We start from the raw sequence: 19,318 nt of genomic DNA, 5'->3' as shown, positions 1-19,318 counted from the left end.
AAATAAAGTCATTTATGTTTAGGCTAGAAGCCACAGCTAGTTAAACTTTATCAAATTTAGTTACTTTTCTCTGTTTATAGTCTCTTCATGAGCTAATGTCTCGAACACGTGAGCAATAAACACAATGCAATAATAACACTTGTTACTTTAATGGGATGAATGTCTGTGAATATTATTGAGCAGCTGCTGAGTGTCAAGGGGGCGAAGATGTATGATGTACGGCAACAGGATGTTAAGATCAGGTGCTGGGTGTCGAGGGGGCGTAGTTGTTCAGTACCCCTGGTGACTGTTGACATCCGACTGCAACAAAACCCAAAGCAAACACTAAATGCTAGAACATTAATTACTCACTCCCCCAGTCTGCCAAAGAACTAAACACACTGCTGTGTGAAAAATAAAAGTGGCCATATTTGTACCATTTTCAAATAAAATATGCACAAGTAGTAAATATCTATTAACCAAATTCACTCCAGATCTACTTACCATTGAAAAAGGCACATTTTGCCATGCCAATAAAGTTAGAAAGACTTACCTGCCCTTATCATGATGTGGCTGGAGTTGCCTGCCCTTGTCACTCAGTGTCTAGATTTACCTACCCCTACAAGGACTTAAAGGTCACATGCAACGTAAAACACAACTTTGCAGATTCTGATACCTTTCGGTATGGACTTACCGAGACAAAGCGTCAAAAATGCAAATTCAACTTATAAAGTTGAAAAATAACGCGATGAAAAAAAACACGCGGAGTTCAAACGTTTCACTAATTTTCCCCAGACTTTTCTGGGGAATACGGGTTTCAGCAGCTGGCTGCGCTCATAGCACGTGCGCAGTGAAATAGGTTCGCGCAACTTGGAAGCGGGCTGTCTGTTGAATACTCTGTGAAGGCTTTGGTGTGAGCTAGTTTCATAATGTTTTGTTGATATCTCACAGGCGAGAGCTTTTTGTATGTTATGACAGTAAATAAACTGTTTATATAATTTCTTTTGTCTATTTCACCACACGTTCTTCTCACCGAGTCACTTTCTCAGTTCGATACTTAAAAGCATTATTTAGCGTTGACACGATTTCTAACTGTGATATAGATATGTCGCTGTCACAGACAAAACTCAATGTCTTGTTTTATTGACACCAGTGTGTCTGCCTGCCTGTCTGCTAATGACAATATTCAATACACAACCGCGCATCACTGACCACATGCAATTTGAACTTAACACCAATCAGGCTATACACCATAAACAAAACGCATTGATTTATGGCCCGAGTTCGGTCTCTGTCACATTATGTAATTACACAGACAGGCAGGTGTGATACTTGAACACATGACATGTTATGATGTCTGTTGATTGCAAAATGTTATACACAAAAAATGAGCATGTATTTACAAAACCCAACTTTCTATATACACACACACACTGACCCGTGAAGGCGGCATCTGCTAATGAACCAGCTGTTACACTTGAGTGCACACCCACCCACTCTGACTGGGTTCGGTATCCCGGCTGCTTCGTTTCGAGGGCGATAAACCCAAGTACAAAATATTTCACTTTTGATTTGCGATTATACGCTTATAATTTTGTTTATTTGTTTTTTCATAATCAGCAATGCATATAATATGTCATGAAGAAGTGATAATTGTGTTTTAATTATGTTTGATTTTTTGGTTGCATGTGACCTTTAAGATTGCAAGCTCTGTACATCAAAAGCCCCTTCGTGGAGCTCTCTGTATAATCAGTGCCACCAGTCACAGCTGTGCTAGGTGGCTCACAGTCATGTAGCCAAACGCTGGGTCATGTTTTCACTGTGCAGGATGCATAGACGCGGCTCTCGGCTAACAGAATGCAGGGAGGCATACAACCAACTGACCATTATATTTAAAAACAATTGATGTCATCATGTGGAATAAACTTCTTAATGCAAAATTTTTGTTTTTCGATTTGAAGTTCTATTTTTCAAAAGTCCTAAACAATGAGTATAGTGAGAAGGCAAGGGGAACTTAAAGCTCTTAAATTCTCTCACCAGTCATGATCTGTCATAGATGTGACACCTAGCTTATGGTATGAATGGAAGCCCACAAGGAAATGTCACTTTTCCTCCAGAATTTGATAACTTATGGTAATTTCCAAACCTTGCTTCTGATAAAACTCATCTGCACAAAAATGTAACAATGTTATTCTACATCAGCATTTGATATGATTTAAACATGTCAAATTTAAGCATGAAGTAAAAAGTGTCCCATTCAGAATTTTCTTCAAAAAAATTCCAGTGCATGTAACAAATGCTGTATCTGTGTATCCTAAATTGGTTGGTTGGTTTGTTGTTTAACGCCGCACTCAGCAATGTGCAAGCTACATGGTGGCAGTCTATAAATAATTAAGTCTGGACCAGACAATCCAGTGATCAACATCATGAGCATCAATCTACACAAATGGGATACAATGACATGTGTCAACCAAGTCAGTGAGTCTGACCACCTGATCCCGTTAGTCACCACTTACGACAAGCATGGGTTGCTGAAGACCAATTCTAACCCGGATCTTCCCTGGTATAATTCATAACAGGGTAATGATATGGAATGTATTATAACTTATATAGAAATAAACAAATGTTACAAATAATAGTGCAGATAACTGAAACTTTCAAGAGAATTGTTCATTTCTATAAACAAGCACCAAAACTGGCACACATGTCCAGTTTGAAAGCCTTGCACAAAAAGATGCTTCACATACAAAACCCCAAACGTAACTGCGACATAAATTACCATACATTTGAGAAGAGTCAGATGTAGCGTGAACCTCTTATTTTGCAGAATATTTGGATTTTGGGACTGATATATGGTACAAGGAAGCCAGTGAATGAGTTCAAGGTTCAAAACTTGGATTCTACATATTAAAACATGTAAGATTTGACACCAAGATCGTTTTAAATAGGACATGTCTCTGCGATTTTATTGCGAAATGCCATTCGTCACCACTTGCCCCTTTCCGTAACCTCCAAGAAGACTCGTCCCCGTCTCGATGCTTGTTATGTGCAAAAATACGACAAACCAATCAGAACACGCGTAATTATTGCGGTGCTTTGATAAAAAAAATCCCGACTACTTAAATCGTTTATGGCATTATGTTTTTGGTTAAATAATCATTCTTCTAGACAGACTCCAGCATCAGTATGGTATCGACGGGACAGCGCGCTGCAGTGGATATCTTCATACATTCATGGAAGATCACAATTTGTAATGATTGGAAATGACAAGTCATCCACTATTAACTTGCAGTATGGTGTCCCGCAAAGATCTGTTCTAGGTCCAGTGCTATTCGTCCTCTACTGTGGCAGTACTTGAAACATCATCTCACAGCACTGTCTCCTTCATCACTCCTATGCTGATGACTGTCAATTGTACAACCAATTTCGTCCTCAGAACTCACCTGAAGCTCTCCATGATATAGCCGATTGTCCAAGTCCTTGAAATCTTGGATGACCACAAACAAACTCAAATTGAACAGCGATACAACTGAAGCGATCCTTTTCGGAACCAAGCAGCAGCTCCAAAAGGTGGACATACACACCATTAATGTTTCAGACACGGGAATTTCAGTTAGCAAAGACTGTCAAAGATCTTGGTGTCCTGCTGGACCCAAAGTTTTCCATGGAAGCTCAGGTTAATAACGTCTGTAAGACTTGCTACTGGAATCTCCGAGTGATTGGGAATATTCGTCCCTTGATCACCATGGAAGCTGCTAATTGTCTAGCTAGATGCCTGATACTGGGTAGACTTGACTGCTGTAACTGCCTCTATGTAGGACTCCCTGATGTCAAAAGGGGCAAAATACGGCAGCACGAATCGTGACCCTCACCTCAAAGAAATCTTAGAAATCTCCACTGGCTTCCAATAAGAGCAAGGATCCAGTTCAAAATTCTCTGTCTGACATATACATCTCTGCACGAGCAATCTCCTCCATACATATCAGAGCTGATATCAGCCTATGCCCCAGCACGGGAACTAAGAACTCAACACCAGAACCTACTGAAATTGTCACAATACAAACTCAAGTCCTTTGGTCAGAGATCTTTTGAACATTATGCCCCCTACATGTGGAAATTTCTTCCCCAAGAACTTAAACTTTCTCCAACATCTGATTCATTCAAAAAGAGTCTCAAACCTATCTTTTCCGCCAGTTCTACGAATCATACTAACACTGTCATCATCCCTTCCTATGTACTTTTTGACTGTTGCGCCTTGAGCATGCTGCTAGCGTGGAAATGGTCACGAAATCGACTGGGCCCTGCGTCTTCCCTACATGAATCTTGGAGTCAAATATGAAGAAAAATCCAGTGAATATCTTGCTGACAAGCTTAACATGCAGGTTAACATGCTGAAATCTTCAAAGTGTCACTGTGACCTTGAAAATTATGTGAAGGTCACCAAAATCGACTGGGCCCTGCATCTTCCCTAGATGAAGCTTGGTGTTGTATATGAAGAGAATCCTGTGAACGGTTCTTGAGATATCTCACTCACAAGGGTAAAATGTTAAAGTCCATATCTCACCCAAGGGTAAAATGTTAAAGTCCCCTTGTGACCTTGAAATGAAGGTCCAGGTCACCAAACATGACTGGGACCTTTCTCATACTGTGATGGATCTAGGTACCAAATATGAAAAGAGTCTAGTCAATGGCTCTTAAGATATTCCAATTCGCACGTACAGATGAAGCGGGGGATAACAAATCCCATTTCAATTATTAAACCTTTTTCAGAAATATAATAGGAAATATACGGTGAACATCTGGTAATAATTAGAATATGTCTTTAACAAATATGTTTTTGTCTTTCTTTTAGTTGTACCAAGGAGGTTTAATTCTTTAAAATAAACAATTGTTTGCCACTGATATGGCAATGTCCCCCGCCGCTAAAGAAGGGAATATCTATATTCACTACTTTTCATTTTTTGGTCACATACAAGATGCCTGAAATGACTGGTGTCTGCATAATCACCCAATGTAGGCTGTCAACATACTTAAAAACATTGGGTGCAATGTTTTATGATATATCGCATTTAAATAAGTTTGAAAAGCGGTCAAAGTGTCGTGGTGCCCTTGAAGATAAGGTCAAGGTCACCAAAATCGACTGTCGGGGTAATCCCCCAATGTAGGCTGTCACCAAATTTGAAGACATTGGGTACAACAGTTCATGAGATATTGCGTTAACAAGAGTTTAAAAAGTGGTCAAAGTGTCGCGGTGACTTGGAAAATAAGGTCACGGTCACCCAAATCGACTGGTGTCTGCGTAATCCCCCAATGTAGGCTGTCACCAAATTTGAAGATATTGGATGCAACAGTGCATGAGATATCACGTTAACAAGAGTTTGAAAAGTGGTCAGTGTCGTGGTGACCTTGAAAATAAGGTCAAGGTCACCCAAATCGACTGGTGTCTGCGTAATCCCCCAATGTAGGCTGTCACCAAATTTGCGTAATCCCCCAATGTAGGCTGTCACAAAATTTGAAGACATTGGGTACAACAGTTCATGAGATATTGCGTTAACAAGACTCTGGACGTACGTACGGCGCTGAATACATCGTCCCCCGTTCCACGTTGCGGACAATAAGCAAAAACAAAAACAGCAATACAATGTATGAGTACTTTGGTGATATTAAGTACCATTGGAATCAAACAGGAATAGAGTTTTCGTTCCTGTTTGAAGTAGTTCTGATGTTCCTATGCCAATATGAAATTGAATTTTTAGGTGTCTAACAGGTTTTATCAAAAGAGCAATCCCCCAAGAGTATGTGTGCCAAGTTTGGTGCTTGTTTCTGGAAGTGAACGATTGTTACAGTTATCTGCTCCACTAAAAGGAAATATTAATCATAAAATCATATATACATTTCATGTTATCTGACAGGTGCCCTATTAGTGGGAAGTTGAACAAACCATGAGAACAGGTAGCTTGCTGACATCTTACAAGTATTGGAGATCTTGGATTGAAGCTTGATTAACAGATACTGGCACAGCCAGGGGACATAACTCTGAAGAGCAATATGCAGCAGAAACCTGGTGGCAAATTTGCAGAGCGAGGAACCACAGCTTTGAACCCAGCTTTCCTATTTCCAGATACACTGTTCAAAGCGGCATTAATATCACAAATACGAAGACTGGTGGAAGACATGCTCTACAAAAACACAAACTGAAAATATTCTGTGTGACATTAATGTAAACCCTGACAGTGATGTTGAACTGCTACTGTGTAGTACAATACAGGTCTACCTACCCACCAAGAACAGATGACACAACACAGGACGTGGGATATACAGTCAAATACAATGATATGTCAGTCTCATTAAGACTCGATCTTAGTTCTCGCTACCGTGAAACAAAACTCTGAAGACATCCCCATACGGGTCACACCAGATCAACCTTGCATGAACTTTGACTGATCAGTGGAATGACTAACAAGATGTAGACATTCACCGATCACAAAACATTTCACAAGAGAGAAAGAGAGAGAGACAGAGAGAGAGTCAGACATAGATAGTCACTATGAGTCACCGAGATAGAATCAGAGAGTGAGAGAGTCACACAGTCATAGAGCGAGTCACAGAGAGATAGTCACTAGATAGTCACAGAGAGAGCAAGAGTCACAGAGAGAGAGTCACAGAGAGATAGTCACTGGATAGTCAGAGAGAGCAAGAGTCACAGAGAGAGCAAGAGTCACAGAGAGGGACAGTCACAGCGAGATAGTCACTTGATAGTCAGAGAGAGCAAGAGTCAGAGAGAGAGAGTCACAGCGAGATAGTCACTTGATAGTCAGAGAGAGCGAGCAAGAGTCAGAGAGAGATAGTCGCTAGATAGTCAGAGAGTCACAGCGAGATAGTCACTTGATAGTCACAGCGAGATAGTCACTTGATAGTCAGAGAGAGAGAGCAAGAGTCACAGAGAGTCACAGCGAGATAGTCACTTGATAGTCAGAGAGAGAGAGCAAGAGTCACAGAGTCACTAGATAGTCAGAGTCACAGCGAGATAGTCACTTGATAGTCAGAGAGAGAGCAAGAGTCACAGAGTCACAGAGAGATAGTCACTAGATAGTCAGAGAGAGCAAGAGTCAGAGAAAAAGTCACTAGATAGTTAAGTCACAGAGAGATAGTCACCAGATAGTCACAGAGAGAGCAAGAGTCACAGTCACAGAGAGAGAGAGAGAGAGAGAGAGAGAGAGAGAGAGAGAGAGAGAGAGAGAGAGAGAGAGAGAGAGAGAGAGAGAGAGAAAGGGAGAGTGAGTCGTACAGCCCATGATTGTTGTTGGGATATCACTTGTTATCTTTTACTATTGCATTAATAGAAAGCACATTCGATTTTCACTTTCCCAATCTGGAAAGAGATGCTTTCATTGATCGGATGCAAGGTCATTCTGTTGTGACCTGTCATGGAATGTGCTTAGTTCTTTGTTAAGCTATAGTGAGAACTAAGATCTAATCTTAATGAGCTTGAATGATATCTAGGACAATAACTAGTTGTATTCACTACTACAGTGCTAGCCATTGATTGGTTCACTTACTGACTGGGGGTGGACAATATGGTGCCTGGCCTGTAGGTGAAAATAAACACTTTAATTTCAGGATTTATTTGAAGTCCTTTAAATTTTCTTCAAACTTATCAGACTATATGATGAAGGAATATTTTCAGAAAAACATTTTAAACATTAAAGTTTAACAATAAAGTTCCTTTCATTTATCTTATGATTGTTATTCAATATTGTAAAACAAAGACTGACTCTTAATTCATAAAGACTGTTTTCGATTGACAGTTTACATGCATATTGTTCATTAAATGAATTTCCTTGCCTATACCAAGAACAATGCATTTAACAGATAGATAATTATGAAACTGTTATTGAAGTCAGAGAAAATACAAATCCTTGCAGATTGTTACAATAAGCAACAGTCATGCAAAATGTAAGAAGGTATGGTGTAAATATCTATAAATATCATGCAGAAAAAGATACTGTCTACTTGGTACACATCGTCCTAGAAATCTTCAGTTGCAAGACCAGCAACAGGAACTTGTTTGTCAGGGATGTCAGAATATTGTCTTAAATACGATACATTTGAAAACAGTCAATTCATGCTAAATTCTAAGATACTCTTCTGTACCTCCAGAAATGTATGTCAGTTAATTTGGCTTACTTGAATACATAATGACTTTTTGAAAGTGGTCAAATGTGGCATCTGTTATCAAAGTGCAATCCTAAATATAACAGATGTTAAAGTATGTATTTTGCTGCTGTCAGAAACTGATGACTGAACTTCTTATTGAAAAATAACTGTGGAATTAATTATGAAATGAAATACTTGTTTCTGTTATCAATATCTCCGTAGCTTCATTCTATAAAACTGTAACAACGGCAATGTATCAGTCACGGCCCTTGTCTCTATTCAGTGAGCTAATAAATGTCCATTTTTGGTGCATGAACTTGTAATCTGGATGCTGAGACATACGTCACTACTTAAAACTACAAATCAGCCACATATAATCCGGTGTGATGGAGTTTAAACAAACTTGAGAAGTACTGACAATGGATAGTTTCATTCTCGTACATTCCTGATGCAACTACGCCAACTCCAGACGGGCATTTATGGTAATACAAAAACATGAAGATCATTTGAATGTCTGAAAATACTATAAGTCATAATCTAAATAAAATATTTTTCAAAACAAACTATTTTCTTGTGAAACTTGTAATTTTGGTCAATTTCAAAGAGGAAGAAAGCAAATTGTTATTTGTATAGATTTCAGTCTTTTGAAAAGCCCCAACATGTTTTGTAATAAGAGCACAAAAAGGAAACGACCAATATATGTTATGGTAAATTGTCAATAAATTGAGACAAACACTTAGTTTAAGTTTTCATGGCAGAAGGTTCTCTTTCTGAAACACTGCAATACTCAGAAAATGTTGTTTTATTCAAATGATACCACTTTCAACACAGGCTCCTAACATTATGAAAATCACTGTGATTAATCATGAATTTTGACTTCCTGGTCAAATATGCTACTTTTGAAATGGATACATATACTGACATATTGCATATATTTTGCACATACTTAGACCACCTACATTACATGTTCATATGGACTCAGCAGCCAGAGGAAATAAATGACAGAAAGATCAAACAACAAATCTATACATTGGCCTGACTCCTAGTTTTTAAAAAAATAACTCCTTAATGTGAAATATCCTAGTTGAAAGTTGAGCAGCATATAGCAACACATTTCACAGATAAGTTTCAGCAGGAGAGAACTTAAGTGTAAGAGGATTATGCATTCCTCTAAGGAACTACTCCGACGTGACTGGTCACTGCCAGAGGAAGACATTCAGTAATATATCCAACACTAGCTACAAGATGGGTTAAGTCTTGAAATCTACATGAATCTGCAAACATGAAGTTAGCTGGGGACACGCCAATGATCTTAGAACTTATACCCAATTACATTGACCATTTCATGTATTATTCATTTAAACCATAAACCTCCTGTTCTCAAGGACACGCTGTATCCAAAGAGGTCATCACTTGACAAGACAGAACGGGGATAGGAGAACAGAGTTTGACTTAGTGGACGCATGTCTTAATAATCTGGCACTGTGGAAATCACTACTTCTGTTTACACAGTTTTGATACCTAGTCAATTATTCTCTTATTTTCGAAAACTGATGTTGTAATTCCATGACAATACACTTTTTTCATCTCAGGAATCCTATAGGATATTTTCTTTTCCCCCTATCTAGCAGTGACCATCATATCTGAGTATTTAAAAAAACAGCATTGCCACGGTTACCACTCACTGAAGCATCATCAACATAATGGTTCTCGCCAAGCAGGCCTCCGCCATAAAATTGACCTTGTTGTGGGTGTTGCTGCTGTTGCTGTGGATGTTGCTGTTGTAGCTGCTGCTGGTGTTGTTGAGGGTGGTGGTAGTATCCCTGTGGGGTCTGTGGAGTAGGGACAGGGCTGGAGAACTCCGATATGTTGCTGGCCTGGTCACTCTCCGACGGCACCGAGTGTTGCTGGGGACTGGAGGAAATAAACTCTTTTGTCATTTCACAAAACAGGAACCTACATGCAGGGGAAGCCAGCTTGTCTGCACCCCACTTATCCAAAAACCCTCCCTTAGGAAGCTTTCATTAACAATAATTACATTATAAAAATACTATGAGTATACAGAAATTCATGTGGGTACAAGTGTATCCTTGTTTCAAATCACCAGAACAGAAAGAACAATTTTGTATACAAGGATATTAATTTTTCACATTTTTGGGTGGATAAAACCCAGGAAGAAATTACTTTTTATTGAAAACATCTCTGACTATCCCCAGAAAACCAGAATATCAAACGATAGGTCTTTACCTGCTATGATACCCCAATGCCCTGATCTCTTAAGTTTCATTGCAATAAGGGGCTTAATGCTTCGTAGGAAGAGTGTGAGAGAGAGGATGGTTGCACGGTTTTTAGCAATATTCCAGGAATATAACTAGACACCAGAAATAGGCTTCTGGACCAATGTGGAGGATTGAACCCTGAGCTGGTGTGATGAGCAGACACTGAAACCACTGTACTACCACACCAACCCTTCCTAGGAAGAAGTTACTATCTGTATCAGGAGCAAGGGAGGGTTACTTACTATCCAGAGACTTGCTGGTGTTGACCTCTGCCATACGTGACATCTGCCGTCCTCTGCATCTCCTGCTGTTGTTTCTGGCTGTTGAGCCACGACACCTGTGACTGTGTCATCCCCATCGCTGCTGCGCTGGAACTACAACCATCGCAGAGATACAGGGAGTGAACTGACAGGGTTGTACATCAGGGTATTTCGTAGGATGCTGTCACATTTACTCCAAAGTGGAAGATTTTGTTGGGAAGTGATACAGAGGAATATTCTATGATTGAACCTCTGATTTGAGGTTGAAAAGAAATTAATTTGGATGTTGTTAGAGACTGACATCAGTGAGTGAGTGAGTTTAGTTTTACACCGCTTTTAGCAATATTCCAGCAATATCTTGAGGGGGGTCAATAGAAATGGGCTTCACACATTGTGCCCATGTTCCAAATCCTGGGTCTTTGGCGTGGCAAGGGAATGCTTTAACCACTAGGTTACCCCACCACCCCTAGAACTGACGCCAGATTGGCCGAAGAACCCATGTATTTGTTTTAGACTGGGTGGTGGAGATTCTCTCCTCAGGAGCTGTCCTGAGATCTTAAAGCCGAGGTACAGTGACAGGGTAAAAAGATCTGATTTTAATGAGTGAGTGATTTGAGATTTTATGTTGCTTTGAACAGTATTCCAGATATATCACTGCATGTCAGGTTGTTGTGAGATGGCAGTGATGGAGGTATAAAAAATGTACCACTTTGGTGAAATCCATGAGCACGGTTATGGTGCAGGCAAACCTAGAAACGTAACTGGGGGAACCAGGATTCAAACCCACTGTCAAAGTTTTCTCGTATGGCTGAAGGACACAGATTTGTAGAAATATAAATCACTTCTGTGCTTCAGTTTTTGAGAAAACATCTTTCAAGTAGTGAGTGAGTGTGGTTTTAGTTTCACACAGCTTTTAACAATATTCCAGCAATATCATAGCAGGGCTTCACACATTTTACAGATGTGTCTTTCAAGTAACAGACATTGCTATGCATGTGTGCCATCCTGACATGAACATGATTTCTATATTTACCAAAGACGTGCAAGAACACCAACAGTCTGATGTGTAAATACTGGAGTATTACGTGTGAAACCCCATGGTGAGATCTGTGTGACATCCCCCATGTGAAACCCTCTATAGTGAGATTAGGCAGATCTTTTATGCGAAACACCTTGTGGTGTGGCAACCGGTGTAACATCCCCTATGTGACACCCTCTATAGTGAGATTAGGCAGATCTTTTATGCGAAACACCTTGTGGTGTGGCAACCGGTGTGACATCCCCTATGTGAAACCCTCTATAGTGAGATTAGGCAGATCTTTTATGTGAAACACCTTGTGGTATCGCAACCGGTGTGACATCCCCTATGTGAAACCCTCTCTAGTGAGATTAGGCAGATCTTTTATGTGAAACACCTTGTGGTGTGGCAACCAGTGTGACATCCCCTATGTGAAACCCTATGGTGAGATTAGGCAGATCTTTTATGTGAAACACCTTGTGGTGTGGCAACCGGTGTGACATCCCCTATGTGAAACCCTATGGTGAGATTAGGCAGATCTTTTATGTGAAACACCTTGTGGTGTGGCAACCGGTGTGACATCCCCTATGTAAATCCCCATGGTGAGATCTGTGTGAAATCCTCTGTGGTGCCATCTGCATGAAACACATTGTAGTGTGATTTTCTGCGTGAAATCCTGCACAGAAGATCAGTGTGACACCACAATGTGAAACTCACTGTGGTGCCTGTGAGATTGTCTGTGTGACATCCCCTACATGAAACCCTGTGATGAGATTGCCTGTGTGACATCCCCTACATGAAACCCTGTGGTGAGATTGCCTGTGTGACATCCCCTACATGAAACCCTATGGTGAGGTTGACTGTGTGACATCCCCTACATGAAACCCTATGGTGAGATTGCTTGTGTGACATCCATACATGAAACCTTGAGGTGAGATTGTCTGTGTGACATCCCCTACATGAAACCCTGTGGTGAGATTGCCTGTGTGACATCCCCTACATGAAACCCTATGGTGAGATTGCCTGTGTGACATTCCCTGCATGGAACCCTGTGCTGAGATTGCCTGACATTCCCTGCATGAAACCCTGTGGTGATATTGCCTCTGACATTCCCTGCATGAAACCCTGTGGTGAGATTGCCTGTGTGACATCCCCTTCTTGAAACCATATGGTGACATCCCCTACATGAAACCCTTTATGGTGAGATTGTCTGTGTGACATCCCCTTCTTGAAACCATATGGTGACATCCCCTACATGAAACAATGTGATGAGATTGCCTGTGTGACATCCCCCTACATGAAATGGTGAAACAATGTGATTGTGAGATTGAAACCCTGGTGAGATTGCCATTCCCTGCATGGAGACCCTGTGCTGAGATGTGACATCCCTACATGCCTGGTGAGATTCCTGTGTGACATGAAACCCTGTGGTGATATTGTGAGATTGCCTGTGTGACCCCTACTGAAACATTCCCTGCATGAAACCCTGTGGTGAGATTGCCTGTGGTGTCCTGTGTGACATCCCCTACATGAAACCCTGTGGTGAGATTGCCTGTGTGACATCCCCTTCTTGAAACCATATGGTGACATCCCCTACATGAAACCCTTTATGGTGAGATTGCCTGTGTGACATCCCCTACATGGAACCCTGTGCTGAGATTGCCTGACATTCCCTGCATGAAACCCTATGGTGAGATTATCTGTGACATCCCCTACATGAAACCCTGTGGTGAGATTGCCTGTGTGACATCCCCTACATGAAACCCTTTATGGTGAGATTGCCTGTGTGACATCCCCTACATGGAACCCTGTGCTGAGATTGCCTGACATTCCCTGCATGAAACCCTATGGTGAGATTATCTGTGACATCCCCTACATGAAACCCTGTGGTGAGATTGCCTGTGTGACATCCCCGACATGAAACCCTATGGTGAGATTGCCTGTGTGACATCCATACATGAAACCTTGTGTTGAGATTGCCTGTGTGACATCCCCTACATGAAACCCTGTGGTGAGATTGCCTGTGTGACATCCCCCATGTGACACCCTTTACGGTCAGATGTGGCAGATCTTCTATGTGAAACCCCATGGTGAGATCTGTGCGACTGACTGACTGAGTATGGTTTTGTGCCGCTTCTAGCAATATTCCAGCAATATCAAGGCGGGGGACACCAGAAATGGGCATTACAAATTGTACCCATGTGGGGAATCGAACCTGGGCCTTTGGGGTGAGGAGCGAATGCTTTAACCACTAGGCTACCCCACCGCCCGAGGTCTGTGTGAAATTGCCTGTGGTGACATCTGCTGATAGTCCGTGTGTCAAAGTCCGCATAAAGTCTCAGTGTGACAAGATCCATGTGAAACTGTGGTGAGATTGCCTGTGTGACATCCCCAACATCAAAGCCCCTGTGATGAGATCTGTGTGAAACACGTTACAGTGAAATCCGCCTTGGTGAAATTCTTAGAGACATCCCCTATAAGAAACTCTCTGTAGTGAGATTTCCTGTTCGACTTTCTTTGTGTGATACTCCTCTTGGTGAGACTAGATAGATCCTCTATATGACACCCCTTATCGTGTGATAACCCGTGTGATATCTCCTATGTGAAACCTGCTGAGACTGATCCCAAGTATGAAATCCTGTGTGAGATCTGTGCTTGATGCTGTCTGATATCCCCCATGGTGAAATCTATTGTGGAGAACCCCCCAGTGTAAGGTCCGTAAGTAACCCTCTGAATGAGATCCTGTGTGTCAAAATCCCTTGTGTGAGATCTCCTGTGAGAAATGCTTTGTGAGATCTGTTAGAAAACATTTGTGTGAGATCTCCTGTGTGAGATAGTCTTTGTGAGATGTGTTAGAAAACATTTGTGAGATCTCCTGTGTGAGATAGTCTTTGTGAGATGTGTTAGAAAACATTTGTGTGAGATCTTCTGTGTGAGATAGTCTTTGTGAGATGTGTTAGAAAACATTTGTGTGAGATCTCCTGTGTGAGATAGTCTTTGTGAGATGTGTTAGAAAACATTTGTGAAAACCCTGTGAGATAGTCTTTGTGAGATCTATCAGAAAACATTTGTGTGAGATCCCCTGTGAGATAGTCTTTGTGAGATCTGTCAGAAAACATTTGTGTGAGATCCCCTGTGAGATAGTCTTTGTGAGATCTGTCAGAAAACATTTGTGTGAGATCTCCTGTGAGATGGTCTTTGTGAGATCTGTCAGAAAACATTTGTGTGAGATCCCCTGTGTGAGATAGTCTTTGTGAGATGTGTTAGAAAACATTTGTGAGATCTCCTGTGTGAGATAGTCTTTGTGAGATGTGTTAGAAAACATTTGTGTGAGATCTCCTGTATGAGATAGTCTTTGTGAGATGTGTTAGAAAACATTTGTGTGAGATCTCCTGTGTGAGATAGTCTTTGTGAGATGTGTTAGAAAACATTTGTGAGATCTCCTGTGTGAGATAGTCTTTGTGACATCTATCAGAAAACATTTGTATGAGATCTCCTGTGTGAGATAGTCTTTGTGAGATCTGTCAGAAAACATTTGTGTGAGATCGGTGTGAGATAGTCTTTGTGAGATGTGTTAGAAAACATTGTGTGAGATCTCCTGCGAGATCCCCTGTGTGAGATACTGTGAGATGGTCTTTGTGAGATCTATCAGAAAACATTTGTGTGAGATCTCCTGTGTCAGATAGTCTTTGTGAGATGTGTTAGAAAACATTGTGTGAGATCTCCTGGAGATCCCCTGTGTGAGATACTGTGAGATGGTCTTTGTGAGATCTATCAGAAAACATTTGTGTGAGATCCCCTGTGTGAGATAGTCTTTGTGAGAGTAGAAAACATTTGTGTGAGATCTCCTGTGAGATGTGTTAGAAAACATTTGTGAGATCTCCTGTGTGAGATAGTCTTTGTGAGATGTGTTAGAAAACATTTGTGTGAGATCTCCTGTATGAGATAGTCTTTGTGAGATGTGTTAGAAAACATTTGTGTGAGATCTCCTGTGTGAGATAGTCTTTGTGAGATGTGTTAGAAAACATTTGTGAGATCTCCTGTGTGAGATAGTCTTTGTGAGATCTATCAGAAAACATTTGTGTGAGATCCCCTGTGAGATCCCCTGTGTGAGATACAAGTGTACATCTCAGATCAACAAGTACATATCTCAGGGAAAGTAAGCAATCCCAACCCAAGAACATTCATCAATCACCTCCATATTACTTGTCCATTTATGAGCAAATATAGCCAGGTTGAAGATTTCATTTCTTGATTTGCCCTTTTCGTTTTGTTATCTTAGCGCTAAGATTATCTAACGGCCCTGCTTTAACACCGACCTATGACATTTGTAGACTGCTCTATGCAAGTGAGCTCTCGACCATTTTCCACTGAGCTATCTTAGCACTAAGATAATCTAACTGCCCTGCTTGAACAAGAACGTGTGACATTTGTGACATTTCTAGACGGCTTTGTGCAAGTGAGCCCTGGACCACATTCCAAAAAGTGAACTTAGCTTAAGACAATCGTGGCTAACATACTTAAACACTGACTTAAAAGAATCTAATGCTAAGATTGCATTGTAGAGTCGGTCCCTCATCTCGGGCACAATGAGGCCAATCTTTGATCCCTCATCGAATCAAACTGTGTTTATTCATGCACATGAAAGGGTCAAAATCACCATGGATGAAAATTCAAAAACAAACATGGAAATAAGAACAAAAGAAAGGCATACAAAATGAGCATTTATTTACAAAATGCATGTTATGAAAATGAAGCCAAAATGAAAGGTACATCGGTGGGATTTACAAAGCAACAGAACAGACAAATAATGAGAAACTGAAGTTCAAATAAATGTGAAAACAACCCACAACAGTGCTTCAGTATTTTCCATTCTTAAGAATACCTGGATCAATTGTACCTTCATTAACTTTACAGATATTTGACAGAACGTCCATGAAAAGAAACCCATTGTCAAATAGACGCTTACTCCTTAAATATCTCTTATACTGAGGGGAAAAAGAAACCCAACTATCATACAAACAGAATGATTCTTCTTACAAATTAACAAGGGATACGATAATATTCTCCTTAATATAACATGTGATATTCCCCATAATACAGGTGATATTCCTTTTATCTGTGTAAATATCACTGTACAAAATGAACTCCAAGTTCCTGTGATGTTTCATAGAATTAGCCCAAACATACTGAAGCACTGTGTTAATAAATGACTGACAAGATAGAAAATCAGATGGACAAAATGTGACTGATATTCCCTGTGCTTGAAATTGTTTTTCAGTAAGGCATAAAGCGGTGACTGGACATCAGATGCAGAATTAATTGAATCACTGTATTGAATCAGTCTCATGCTGTGTAACTCATGTGTACAGCAGTTATATTGTACTTTTTGAATCATTACTCCAGTAACCCTTCAACAGCTAACATACTAACAAATAATTATTCTGCCATACAAAACCAATCCAAGATAAGAGACAAGATATCCTATCTGCATCAGCTAGTACAATAATCTCTATCAAAAGTGTTGATTTACACATATATAAATAACTTTGATTTAACTTATTTCAAATTCTACATGATTTCCACATACATTGAAATGGTTACTATGACTGGCAGTGTCTGAATACTGGTGAATATGAACATTTATTCCATGTCTATTATTACATCTTTACATATGTACATTTATCTCACACTGTGAAAACTTGGGACACATTCTGGGTCTAAAAACTGAAAAACAGAGAAACATAACATAAAGTGAGAAAATAAAATGACAACATGAATTAAAGAAAATTAAAAGTGAACAAAATATATACTGGAAAGTCAAGAGTAAAATGTGCCCAATGTACAGTTAAGGAAAGATGGGTAAATGAAAAAGACAAAGTTTGGATTCTTATTCATAAATATACCTACTGGTCCATGAACTTATTTTCAAATACGTTTTCATTCTTTCATTTGGCCTGAAAAAAGGGCATAGTTCTCACTATTGGACCAACCATATTCAGTGTTTAAAACTAAGGAGATACTCAGATTTTGGTGTGCTCCCATACCATTACGATAAGGATGCCTTCGTTTTCAAATGTAAGGAAACTGAAACACCCTCCCTACCTACAACCCACCCAAACCACCTTCCATACAACCCACCCAAACCACCTTCCATACAACCCACCCAAACCACCTACCGTCAACCCACCCAAACCACCTACCTTAAGACCAACCAAACTACCTTACATTTGGACTAAACAAGTTATTAAGGGTGTAACAATGATAGGTTCAGTTTTTCGACTATCGCAAAGTGTATTGACACTGTACAGTATATACTTCCCCTGCACCTCATTTACTTCATAAATCAAATTGGGAGGTAAACATCCAGAAGACTGAATTCTGTCAACTCTAAGGAAGGCCTGAATGACACTGTTAACATAATCATGAACTGTCTTGGCTTGTGTCTAATGCCATCTTGATAAAATTAGGAAAAAAACTTAATACATTTTCGGTCTTGTAATGTAGTTTTTTAAGGAGGTAGGTAACAAAATAAACAATCATGGACCAATCCAAACAATGCTGCTGCTGAAAGGGCAACCCCATTGTGACCCACATTCATGCAGGTTGTGAGAAGGACTGATGATGCAAGGTATTGCTGCTTTGTGAAAAGAGAACAAGAAAGTACATCAAAACAAAAAATACTCACGTATCGTCCACAAAGTCTTGCTCAGAGCCCTGTTCTGAGATAGTCTCGTCTATTCTCCGTCGCTTCTGGACAGTCGACGTCAGTGGGGGGACGGTCATCGGGGCAGGGGTCTGGGGTTCAAACCCACTATCATCAGCTGAAAGTTGGATAGTCACTGATTATCACATTGTCACAATTTTCTTTTTGCAAACTTCTAAATCTCAACAATATACAATCACATACAAATGTCCCCTAACAAAAAAGTGGTAAAGGTAATAAATTATGAATTACATCGGTGAGAAAGACTACCCACAGCAGTCAGTGAAAAACGTGGAGGAGACCACCAGGCTGAAAGTGGCCCCTAGCATCCTAGTAGCTCTCAGTGTTAATATATGAACTATCATTACAGTGTGTGGATAGTGTTGTGCCGCTTTTAGCAATATTCCAGCAACATCAGAGCCGGGGACACCAGAAATGGGCTTCACACAGTGTAGTCATGTGGGGAATCGAACCCTGCCTTTAGCGTGATGAGCTCACGCTTAAACCAGAGGGCTACACCATCGCGTCCCAACTATTATCACTCATGTGGGGAATCAAACCCTGCCTTTAACATGATGAGCTGAAGCTTTAATCAGAGGGCTACCCCATCACCCCCTAACTATTATCACTCATGTGGAGAATCAAACCCTGCCTTTAGCGTGATGAGCTCACGCTTATACCAGAGGGCTACCTCATCACCCCCTAACTATTATCAGAAGAGCTTACAAGCATAAACAGAAATATGCTAGACTTGGGTTCTCAACTGCACTCTAACCATGGATACTGTAAAGAATAATTATATCAATCTAAAACTATGAATACATGTTGAATCAAACTTGTCACTACCCTGTCCATCTAACAGAATATCTATCCAAAAACATTAGTTAGTGAGTGAGTTAAGTTTTATGCCACTTTCAGC

General features: G+C 40.4%; 1 protein-coding gene across 1 annotated transcript in view; it reads right to left on the bottom strand.

Annotated features, from left to right (window-relative positions):
* Positions 1-234: 234 nt before the first annotated feature.
* Positions 235-19,318, bottom strand: part of LOC124277282 (cohesin subunit SA-2-like) — a 50,845-nt gene continuing 31,761 nt past the window's right edge. The window contains 5 exon segments of the mRNA XM_046712934.1: positions 235-300; positions 7,539-7,568; positions 9,822-10,050; positions 10,658-10,789; positions 18,382-18,517. Of these exon segments, the coding sequence (XP_046568890.1) occupies positions 271-300; positions 7,539-7,568; positions 9,822-10,050; positions 10,658-10,789; positions 18,382-18,517 (557 nt within the window). The 3' untranslated portion in view covers positions 235-270.

This window comes from Haliotis rubra, unplaced genomic scaffold (genome assembly GCF_003918875.1).
Source record: "Haliotis rubra isolate DU_JTF1 unplaced genomic scaffold, ASM391887v1 Scf22, whole genome shotgun sequence".
Lineage (NCBI taxonomy): Eukaryota > Metazoa > Mollusca > Gastropoda > Lepetellida > Haliotidae > Haliotis > Haliotis rubra.
This window is presented reverse-complemented; position numbering and strand designations above follow the sequence as displayed.